The 12,425-nt window shown below is 39.4% G+C and overlaps 1 protein-coding gene and 1 pseudogene across 1 annotated transcript in view; both read left to right on the forward strand.

The window, feature by feature from the left end:
• The window catches only part of NEDD9 (neural precursor cell expressed, developmentally down-regulated 9), a 230,497-nt gene that overhangs the window by 92,446 nt on the left and 125,626 nt on the right, over nt 1–12,425 (forward strand). The window contains exon 2 of the mRNA XM_060189366.1: nt 3,477–3,659. Within this exon, the coding sequence (XP_060045349.1) occupies nt 3,648–3,659 (12 nt within the window). The 5' untranslated portion in view covers nt 3,477–3,647. The remainder of the gene's footprint in view (nt 1–3,476; nt 3,660–12,425) is intronic.
• Nucleotides 10,373–11,780, forward strand: LOC103128447 (arginine--tRNA ligase, cytoplasmic-like; annotated as a pseudogene).

Consider the following 12,425-nt stretch of genomic DNA (forward strand, 5'->3'; position numbering starts at 1 on the left):
GAGAACTCTCAGAAGGCTAGAAATGGACCTACCCTATGACCCTGCAATTCCTCTCCTGGGGATATATCCTAAGGACCACAACATATCCATCCAAAAAGATCTGTGTACACACATGTTCTTGGCAGCACAATTTGTAATAGCCAAAACCTGGAAGCAACCCAGGTGTCCAACAACAGATGAGTGGCTGAGCAAGTTGTGGTATATATACCACAATGAAATACATAATAGAGTACTACTCAGTTGTAAAAAATGATGACTTCACCATTTTCAGCCAATCTTGGATGGACCTTGAAAAAATCATGTTGAGTGAAATAAGTCAGAAACAGAAAGATGAATATGGGATGATCTCACTCTCAGGCCAAAGTTGAAAAACAAGATTAGACAAGAAAACACAAGTAGAACCTGAAATGGAATTGGCTTATTGCACCAAAGTAAAAGACTCTGGGGTGGGTGGGTGGGGAAAAACAGGTCCAAGAAGGATTCAGAGGACCTAGTAGGGGTTGTATTGTTATATGGAAAACTGGGGAATGTTATGCATGTACAAACCATTGTACTTACTGTTGAATGTAAAACATTAATTCCCCAATAAAAAAAATAGAAAAAAAAGTTATTTTACCAGAAATTGCTCACTTAATATTTAACATATAAGTTAAGTAAAATGAAAATCTGATGTATAAATAATGTACAAAGAGTACATTAAGAGTCATACTAAGCATCAAAAGACTAAACTAAATACAAATGGTTTTAATTTCCTTAAATTAAAAAAAAATGCCTCAATGTGTGAATAACTATTCACATGAATACGTGATAAATATGTGAATACCAGTAGCTATCACTGGTGGTTGTCCTGTCTGGGACAAAGATACTTGCATAACCATGGATGAATATAGACAGAGCAAATGAGTCATGGGCTCTTATCCTCCTGCTGTGCTACTGCAAGTGCCCCAGAGGAAAATTCCCTCTTCCCCTTTTAACCAAAGTGATAAACACTGTGTTTATCAAACCAAAATTATAGGATGCTGTGCCTACCCTAGTAAAAGTGAAAGATGACCAACTCCCAATTATCCTCTGTTTGAAAAGCTGTTCTAGGAATACTCCTCTTCCCTATAGGCACAGCTGGTAGGTTCATTACACAGTGTGCTTAACTTCTACTATGTGCTAGAAACAACACTCATTTTTTTTTTTAATTTTTTATATATAAAAAGGAAACATTGACTAAACCATAGGATAAGAGGGGTACAACTCCATACAATTCCCACCACCAGAACTCTGTATCCCATCCCCTCCCTGATAGCTTTCCTATTCTTTATCCCTCTGGGAGTATGGACCCAAGGTCATTGTGGGATGCAGAAGGTGGACGGTCTGGCTTCTATAATTGCTTCCCCACTGAACATGGGTGTTGGCAGGTCAATCCATACTCCCAGCCTGCCTCTCTCTGTCCCTAGTGGGGAAGGGCTCTGGGAAAGCAAAGCTCCAGGACACATTGGTGGGGTCATCTGTCCAAGGAAGTCTTGTCAGCATCATGCTAGCATCTGGAACCTGGTGGTTGAAAAGAGAGTTAACATACAAAGCCAAACAAATTGTTGACCAATCATGGACCTAAAGGCTGGAATAGTGCAGATGAAGAGTTGGGGGGCCCTCCATTTTATAGATAGCTAGTAGGCATATTTTAGTTATATTCCAAAGGGCCTGTGGCTATACTAGTAGTTTTTTTGTTTGTTTATTTGTTTTGCCTGAGCTTGAACTCTTATATGCAGGTAGATCTTAATTATTGTCTGGGGAGGTGATCTCATGGCTGGCAGAAGGACCAGAAAGCTGGATCAGGGGAAAAAAGTAGCTTCCAAATATGGGAAAGGTACATAAATATTGTTGACTGTAAACCCCATCGATTTGATGTGATCTGGGGCCCATATTCAGCTTAGGAGCCTATGTGACCTCTGCATCCCTATAGATCTGAGCTCACATTCTGTGGTCATGAGTAGGAACATTCCAAGCTGCCCCAATATCAGGACCCATCTTCCTCAGGTGTAGCATAGAGTATGTTGTCCATCCTCCCTTTGGAGTATAGAACATTCTCCACCATTGTTGATCCAAGTTGAGGGCAAGTTCCTATGGGGGGCCCACATAGGAACTTGTTGTTCCTGATAGAGATGACTGGTATCAATGGAAAGAGGGATTTATTTGAGGTCTAGGCCCATCATGTCTGTTTGGGAATCTCAGGACTCCCCGAATAGAGCCCCGCTAATACTTGTTTTTCTGTTCCACATTTTAAAACATTCATTTAACTTTTATTATTTTCACACTTTATAAAAAATAGTTTGTTTTTTAACAAGATTCAGATTTTCAGCTTTGTGTTCCCCATGTAATTCAAATCCAGTATTTTCATAGGAATATATATTTCATCTATGTACTAGATACGCACACACACACACACACGCGCGCACGCGCACACACCATCTTCAAACTGAATTGAACTTTATAATTGTAAGATTATAAGAGGGAAGTAAAGAATAAAAAATTGACCTGTCCAGTTTAACCAGCTAGGGTCTGATCATTTTTCCCCCAAATTCTGAAAAGCCACATTGTCAAAGAGTAATTTTCCCTCATTTCCTGGGGACAAAAAAAGGTATATGACTCTCAAACTGCCAATGAAATGCAGAATCAGACATGTTTGGTGACATCATCATCATACAGCAACGTACTTGATTATTTTAAGGGGGATGAAACAGTGGCGCAAAGCACAAGGACCGGCATAAGGATCCCAGTTCGAACCCCGGCTCCCCACCTGCAGGGGAGTCGCTTCACAGGCGGTGAAGCAGGTCTGCAGGTGTCTATCTTTCTCTCCTCCTCTCTGTCTTCCCCTCCTCTCTCCATTTCTCTCTGTCCTATCCAACAACAACAACAATAATAACTACAACAATAATAAAAAAAACAACAAGGACAACAAAAGGGAAAAAATAAAAAAAAATAAAAAATAAAAAAAAAATAAAAAAAAAAAAAAAGAAACAGTGGAGTAGATTAATAGAACTATAAGTTACATCAATGACAAGGCCAAAGTTGCAGATTTTAGACAAGGTATAATAATTCACTTTTACCATTCTATCTATACTAATTAGAAACACTTGACATTTATCTACTGCTGAAAACTCATCCCAAAGTTGACCATCTCCCACCTTTGTGTCTCCAAATGGTCAAATATCAGTACAACAAAGCACTTGTGACATTTTTCAGTACTGTATTTTTTGTTTGCCCTTTTAGATTTGGGTTCCTTGATGACATCCTTTTATGTATGTTGGAAAGTTCTAATTGTATTTTATTTCATGTGTGCACGAATGAGTGAATGATGAATTCTATTCATGAGGTTTTGAATTTGACTTTCCAGCTATGGCTTGGCTACAGTTTAAAACTTAAGTGATGAAAAGTGTCAGCTTCCGTTAGAGTTTAGATATTTTAACTCTATGGACATCTCTTTTCAGGTTCAAAAATTCTACAATGGCACATGTTGTCTTGGGAACACTGAGTATTCTTTGGGCAAAGCTATGAAAAGGAAGAAAATACTGAGCAGATTAAAGTACTGGAAATTTCCATTTCAAGATACAGAGTTACAACATTACTTGGCTTAACAGAGAAAAGAAGTACTTGAGAAAATGTGGACAAGGGTGAGCAACAATTTAAAAACATACATTTTATGTTATTCTCGTTTGTCTGAAGCTGATATTTGAGGTTAAATGATTGATTTAAAGTTACTAGATTTTACTCTACTTCGGTGAGTCTTTTCATCTGCAGAGACTGGTGCCAACTACAAAATTCTCTTCTGTTTAGAAATTTCTGGATGTGCAGTCTTCTAAGATCTAGGTAGAATCTAGAATAAGATTCATATAATCAGTACCCAGGAAAATACAGATATTATTCTCAATAAATTATCCAGTAGTGAATCAACTAACTTATGGATTAATCACTTTTCTGGTGTCTCCTTTCTGTCTTTCAATCACCTCTAAACCATTACACTTCCATTCCTGTATTCCAAGAAAATCAACTTGGCCTAGAGCAATTAGAATAAAAATAATCAGCTATCTTATCTAACAAAGGCTTCGTAAAGGTTTTTATGAAAACTAAGTAGAAGAAATTATATGTATTTTTAACTATTAGTTGTCTTCTAGGGGAGATAAGTAGTATAATATGGGACCAAATAGACCTCAGCTAATATCGTCACTCTTATGCTTAGCAGTAAATTGGCCATGTTCCAGTTATCTGACCCTTGTGGATCTGTTTGCAAATGTATGAAATGGTTATAGGATTGCCTTGAGAATAAAGTAAGAACATGTGTGTAAAGTAACTTGTACTAGACAGATAAAAGGCTGTTTCCCTCATGAGTCAAATCAGTTATCTTTTGTCATTATTACATGGAAAATTAATCATCAATACAAGTAAGAAAGCCGTAAACAGTCACTTAATTTAAAGAGGGCCCCATTTTTTATTTTAGTAATTTAATAATGAATAACAAGATTGTGGGGTAAGAGGGGTACAATTCCACAAGAGGGTCCCATTTTATTTCTAGGAAAAAAAGGGCTATAAGTTCAGACAAAATGACAAACACTTTCTTTAAATATCTGTATAAGTAATAAAAGTACATTTGTGGGCATATTTAAAAATCATATTGTTACATCATTGAAATATTTTAAAATAAAGTAATGACAATTTACCCCCTCACACTCAGAGCTGAGAGTATCTGCTGATATAAGTATGTCACAGAATTGCACACTTAAGAGGTATCAGTTATGTTACAAATTACAAATGCAAACTAATGCAAATATTACTCACGTTATTTGTGTACTGTATATTTTTAGTAAAGTAAAATAATTTCTTCTGACTTTTTACACCTATTCAGTCAGTTTTTACTAAGCTGAGACAAAAATAGAACAATAACAAAAGGAGAAAGTATTCTCAAAATAAGCCAGTATTTTGTTTGTTTGAGTTCCTGCAATGAACTTTGGTACATGTTATTTCAAATACTTGCTGGTTATCATTTTTTTTGCATTCTAGACTTAAAAAATATATATAATCTTAAAAATATCTAACCTACTTTAAAGTTATTTATGCTTGGATTTTTGGTGTCCTTTTAGATGATCCACTTGAGGTTAGATTTTTTTTTTATTATTGGTTGATTTAATAATGATCGACAAGACTGTAGGACAAGAGGAGTACAATTCCACACCATTCCCATCATCAGAGTTCTGCATCCCGTCCCCTCCATTGGAAGCTTTCCTATTCTTTATCCTTTTGGAAGCCTGGACATTATGGGGTGCAGAAGGTGGAAAGTCTGGCTTCTGTAATTGTTTATCCACTGGACATAAGTGTTGGCAGATTAATCTATACTCCTAGCCTGTTTCTATCTTTCCCTAGTGGGATTGGGCTCTGGAGAAATGGGGTTCTAGAGTACACTGTTGAAGTCATCTGCCCAGAGATACCAGGTTGGCATCATGGTAGCATCTGAAACTTGGTGACTGAAAAAGCATTACGATATAAATCATAATAAATTGTTTAATAATCAGGAACCTAAAGGTAAGACTAGAGCAGATGACATTTGGGGTCTCCATTTTGGAAAAAGCTAGCAAATCTATTTTAGGTATATTCCAAGGGGTCCATGATGACATATATGCGCACATAACTTCATACTAGGCTAATTAGAAGGCAAAACACTGGGAAATTATCAACATTGTCTAATAAAAAGGAACATTATTCCTTGTCGTAGTGCTTTATTTTTTATTTTATTTATTTTTATTTTTAAAGTACAGAATTACATGTTGACAGAGGTTTGAATCCACACCATTCCCATCACCAGAGTTCTGAATCTTCACTCTCCCCACTACAATCCACAAGTTCCCCTAAAGTTGTAGACATGGGACCACCATCTTCTCTACAACTACCTGTCCATGATTCAATCCTCTCTACCTCTCCAAGCCACCCATGGCATTGTAGCTACCTCCACATGTCCCTCTCCTTCTCCTTCTCTCTCTCTGGGTGCTGATGGAGCTGGAGTGTAGAGCCCTCTTATCTTCATCCTGTCACTTCTCCACTGGGAGTATGGATCAAGGTGGTTTATGAGGAGAAGAGGTAGGAGTTTTGGCTTCTGTAGCTGCTTCTCCACTGATCATGGGCAATGACAGGTCAAGCCATATCCCTAGCCTCTTTCTATCTTTCCCTAGTGGACCAGAGCTCTGGAGATTCAAGGGTCCAGGGCATATTGGTGAGTCATCTGCCCAGAGAAGTAGGGATGGACTCATGGTAGCATCTGTAACTTGGTGTCTGGAAGGTGGCATGACCTAAGTTGAGACAAAATGGTTAATGAGCAAGAACCAAAAAGTAGGATCAGAACAGATGAGATTAGGGATTTTAGGGTAGAAGAAAGCTAGGAAAACCATTTTAGGCATGTTCCTAGCTTGAGTTTGGTAGCTAGCCTGTGGTTAGATAAGAATATTGTCTGAGAGAATGGTGTCAGAGTAGAGAAAAGGGCTAGAAAGTTAGATTAGGGCAGTGAGTAGCTCCCATTCTTGTAAAAAAAAAAAAAATTATGTGGCTAAGGTTAGTTGTTTACCTCAATCTACCTGCTCCAGGGTATATATATATATATATATCCAGAGCCTGTGTAACCTCTAAATTCCTATTGGTCTGAACTTACAGCTCATGGTCACGTCTGAGGAACATTGCAGGCTGCACTCATTCCAGGACCAGTCTTTTTCAAGTGGCAGGGCAGGATACCCCCAGCATCCCTTCAGAGACTGGAGCTGTCCCTACCGTCATTGCTATATGCTAAAGCCAAGGTCCTGGGAGGGCACACAAGATGCTGTTCCTTACAGAATGACTTCTAAAGATATAGTCCTACTTCTCTTTTCAAAGCAGGATTATAATTAAAATTATAAACCTGATGTGAATCCCAGTCCTGCCAATAATATTAACACCTTGAACACACAATTTTACTTTTCTATGCCTCAGTTTTTTTGTCTACAAAATGAGAATGAAAATAACACCTGCTGCAAGAAGGTGTTGTGATGATTAAGCATGTGAATAGCTTAGAACTGCATTTGACACTTACTAAAGCCCTCAATATGCTTCCAACAGAAGCTGGAGTTATACAGCACAAACACCTTAAAAAAAAGGAATAGCAAAGACAGGAAAAAGAAAAAGGGAAGCAGAGTGTTAGTTAAGACCTGATAAAAGAACCAGCCTTTGGGAATATAATTTGGATTAGACTTGTTTGCACTCCTAATCTCCCTCATGCTATAACTTTTCAGTTCTAGGAACAACAATAAAGATGTTGTGAAGGAAACCTGTACTACATACAGTCTTAGGTACCCTTAAAAAAGACAGCCTCTTGCAATCAAAACATAAGCAAAAATAAAAGGCTCATCAGGTAAGGGCTAGCCCTAAGGAGCTATGAATATCCATGTAGAAGTGAAGAGCTCCAGCTCACATGTAGGGTCATCTGAGGGTACAGAGAAGTGAACAACACTGCAACTTTCTTTACCTTTTTTTATGAATCACTGCTATTGGAGGCAGTTTGTTCCATGTCCCCAGAACTAATTAGGCCCATTACTTCCTGGATAATTCACCTAAGCAACTTGATAAGGATGTAGTGAAGGTATTTATTTCCACAGAAATCAGCAGTCTACTAATTAGCACTGCTTCCTTTTAGAGAACTAATAACCGAACTTTTCTAAGTAAACCACTGGTCATCATAAGGGATTGTCTAAGAAAAAAAATTAAAAGACACATTTAAAAAGTATTCTAAGTCACATAACTTTTCTTTTGAAATTCTTGCTGTTTACTTTCTTTTTTTCTTTATTTCTCTATTTGGGGATTAATGGCTTACAGTCAACAGTAAAATACAATAGCCTGTATATGCATAACATTTCAGTTTTCCACATAACAATTCAACTCCCCATGAAGTCCTCCTCTGTCATCATGTTCCAGGACCTGAACCCTCCTCCTCCCACCCTAGAGTCTTACTTTGGTGCAATACACCAACTCCAGTCCCAAGTTCTGTTTTGTGTTTTTCCCTCTGGTCTTGTTTTTTAAGTTCTATCTATGAGTGAGATCATCCCATATTTATCCTTTTTGTTTCTAACTTATCTCACTTGACATGATTCCTTCAAGCTCCAAGATGGGGTGAAGAAGGTGAATTCACCATATTTAATAGGTGAGTAGTGTTCCATTGTATTGCTCTTTTCTATACTAATACATGAGGCTTGGAGTTGGAAATGGTCTGTTATAGTTTAGATAAAGATGTCAAACAGAACTGTTGCTTTGTGATTACACTGGCAGAACTTGAAAATTTTTGTCCTTTTCATCCTTAAATACAAGTTCACTGCAAATCCGGGTAGTTATCAGATTGTGTTATCTTCCCTCCTTCACCTCTTTTTTTTTTTTTTTGCTTATAAAATGGAAATATTGACAAGACTATAGGATAAGAGGGGTACATTTCCACACAATGCCCACCTCCAGAGCTCTATATACAATCCCCTCCCCTGATAACTTTCCTATTCTTTATCCCTCTGGAAGTATGGACCCACGATTATTGTGGGGTACAGAAGGGAGAAGGTCTGGCTTCTGTAATTGCTTCTCCACTAAACGCTGACAGCGGGTTACGTGTCGCAAAGTGCAAGGAACCTGGTTTGAGCGCCTGGCTCCCCACCTGCAGGAGAGTCGCTTTGCAGGTGGTGAAGCAGGTCTGCAGGTGTCTATCTTTCTCTCCCCCTCTCTGCCTTCCGCTCCTCTCTCCATTTCTCTCTGTCCTATCCAACAATGAATGACATCAACAACAACAATAATAACCACAACAAGGCTACAAAAACAAGGGCAGCAAAAGGGGGAAAAAATGGCCTCCAGTAACAGTGGATTCATGGTGCAGGCACTGAGCCCCAGCAATAACCCTGGAGGGAAAGAAAGGAAGGAAGGAAGGAAGGAAGGGAAGGAGGGAGGAAGGAAGGAAGGAAGGAAGGAAGGAAGGAAGGAAGGAAGAAAGAAAGAAAGAAAGAAAGAAAGAAAGAAAGAAAGAAAGAAAGAAAGAAAGAAAGAAAGAAAATGGCCACAAGGATTGACAGATTCAGGGCCCGGTGGTGGTGTACCTGGTTGAGCGCATGTATTACAAGGACCCGGGTTCGAGCCCCTGGTCTCCACCTGCAGGGGCAAAGCTTTACGAGTGGTGAAGCAGGACTGCAGGTGCCTCTCTAGCTCTCTCCCTCTCTATCACTCCCTCCCTCTTGATTTCTGGCTATCTCTATCCAGTAAATAAAGATAATAATTAAAATTTAAAAAAAAAAGGAGTGACAGATTCATAAGGCTGACACCAAGCCCCACCCTTGTGGTATCAAAATTTTTTCAAAAGGAAGATTTCTGAACTCCATTAGCAGTGAGTTTTACTTTGGGGGTATAAGGTGCAGGAATGCATAATTTCAGCAGAAATGCACAATTTCAGCAAACTTTATGGGAGTTTCTGATGTTCAGATACTCTTAAGGGTCTCTATTCTAGATGTGAATGCTAATTCAGTAAAAATGGGAATTCAGTACCTAGAAGACACCCAAGTTCTTCTTATCTCATTGCCATTAATTCTATGAAGTAGATGAATGTGTCACATCACAGAACCGTCTGCCCTTGTATAAACAGTTTCTTCCAAAACTACATGACACATAAAGTATGTCAGTTACAAAATCAAACCAATTCTCCTTTTTTGAGATCTATCTAGTACTGTGGAGGCATAAAGCACTGCTACAAAGAAATTTCATGCAGACCAGAGTTTTATTGGGAGATGCTGGCTCTCTGAGCTTGTCTGGAAAAGAAGAAATGTATTTGGAGGTGAAGTATCTTTCAGGCATAAGAATCATTGGACCTGCAAAGAGGAATGTCTGGAAGGAGATTTAACTTTTTCACTTAAATCAAGTAAAACTGAACTCCCCTGGATGGAATTGCTGAAAGTTTTCTGTGTCTGATTAAGGGTCACAAAGCAGAGCTGCACTACAGAAATTACACTGTCAAAAAGACAGACACTGGTCCAGAAAGTAAACAGGAGCTGGAGCACAGATATTGGCCCCTGAGTGTTGACGGGCTTTCACATTCCAACCAGACTTTTTCCTTGATTTAGCATGGGACCCTGCGGTTCCTCAATGTCTTCTGTGGTTTTCTCTTCCCATAGAGAGGCCTCATTTATTTTAAAATACGAAGCTTTGGAAGTTTCTTGAAACTGATAGTTACACTCAGTAAAAATAAAAGTAAGTCAAGATGAAAATATTCTTCAAGATGAAAGAATTCTGTGGGAATTCTTTCTGGAAGAGAATTAAACTAAGAACATGAAAAGAATACTTATGTATTTTCTCCATGAAAAGGTTTGATAGTGAGGAGAACTTCAAGAATCGAGCTTACCAGTGTGTGGTTCTTCTCCAGAATAAAACCCAGACATCATCCAAGTGTGGAAACTTATTTGTGATGTCTCCTGCCAGGAGTTTAATAAGATCTACAGCACACATCTCCTTAATATAGAGGGGGGAGTCTTTCTATCAGGGTCATCTGGATAATGTCATAAAGGAGTTTGACGAGGAAGAATCTGTGCAGGTGGATGATGGTAAGAAGATCATTGGGAGTCGGGCGGTAGCACAGCAGGTTAAGCGCATGTGATGCAAAGCACAAGGACCGGCCTGATGATCCCAGTTCGAGCCCCCAGCTCCCCACCTGCAGGGGAATCACTTCACAGGTGGTGAAGGAGGTCTGCATGTGTCTATCTTTCTCTCCTCCTCTCTGTCTCCCCTCCTCTTTCCATTTCTCTCTGTCCTATCCAACAATGATGGCATCAACAACAATAATAACTACAACAATAAAACAACAAGGGCAACAAAAGGGAATAAATAAATAAATATTTAAAAAGAAGATCATCTTCATGCCCAGCAGTGCCATGTCCTTAACCACCTGAAGTCAGACAAAGGCTACACCTGTGATACCTCAGACCTGGCAGAGATTAAGCAGAGACTGTTTGAGGAAAAGGTGGACATAATAATCTATGTGGTGGACAGCTGACAATCTGTGCACTTCCAGACCATCTTCAGTACCATGTCACTTGAGTGTCTCATGCTGGATTTGGCATGGTGCTGGGGGAAGACAAGAAGTTTAAAACACGTTCAGGTGAAACAGTGTGCTTCATATACCTGTTGGAAGAAGAATTGAAATGATCCATGGACAAAATGAAAGAGAAAGAAAGAGACAAAGTCTTGACCACAGAGGAGTTGGCTGCTGCTCAGATGTCAGTTGAGTATGGTTGCATCAAGTACACAGACCTTTCCCACAACCAGCTAAATGACTATACATCTTCTCCTTTCACAAAATGCTAGGCGACAGAGGGCTGTCCTACTCAATTGTGCGCATTCACTAGAATCAGGTCTATTGCTTACCTGGCCAACATCGAGAAGGAGATGCTCCACAAAGCTGACCGGGCGACCAGCATCATCCTGGACCATGAGAAGGAGTGGAAGCTGGGCTGCTGCATCCTGCACTTCCACGAGATCTCGCAGAAGATCCTGGACGATCTCTTTCCTGTACACACTCTGCGACTACATCTACGAGCTGCTCACCATCTTCACAGAGTTCTACAACAGCTGCTTCTGTGTGGAGAAGGACCGGCAGACAGGGAAGGTGATGAAAGTGAACATGTGGCAGTTGCTGCTGTGCTGCGGCTAGCATAGCCAAGGGCTTTGAGATCCTGGGGATCAAGCCCATCCAGCGGATGCAGTCCTGAGGCTCCACAAGGCCTTTCACCAAAGGGGCCACTCAAAACTTTTCTCCTTTTTACAATCATGGGACAAAAAAAAAATAATAAAGGGAATTTGTCAGCTGCCAAAAGATGTTTCAAACAATTGACAGTAGTATTCTAAGGCCAAGTAACAGCCTTTTTTATAAGTGATTTACAAAAGTTTCGAAATTACAGTACAGTTCCACACCATTAGCACCACCAAAGTTCTGCATCCCCGCTTCTCTCCATTGGAAACCACAGTGGTTCTCCCAAGGTCACATATATGGGTTGACTATTATTTCTATGAATATCTGTATATATATTTCCCCCATTTTTTCCTATGGTTCTGCTTTCTCTTCCATTTTAAGTCACACCTATACCTACTACTACTTCTTTCCATTTTTCCTCTTCTTTCTCTGGGTCCTGACAGAATTGGAATTCAGAGCTCTCCAGTCATCTTCCCCTAGCTTTTCTCCCCCTTTGGGAGTATGGATCAAAATTCTTTTTTGGAGTGCAGAAGGTAGGAGTTCTGTCTCCTGTAATTGCTTCTTTACTGAACATGATCATTGCCAGATCAATCCATACCCTCAGCCTAACATCCTTTTTCTGATTCTGTGGGTGCCAATTAACCTAATTATAATTTGGCTCCTC

Source organism: Erinaceus europaeus, chromosome 4 (genome assembly GCF_950295315.1).
Source record: "Erinaceus europaeus chromosome 4, mEriEur2.1, whole genome shotgun sequence".
NCBI lineage: Eukaryota > Metazoa > Chordata > Mammalia > Eulipotyphla > Erinaceidae > Erinaceus > Erinaceus europaeus.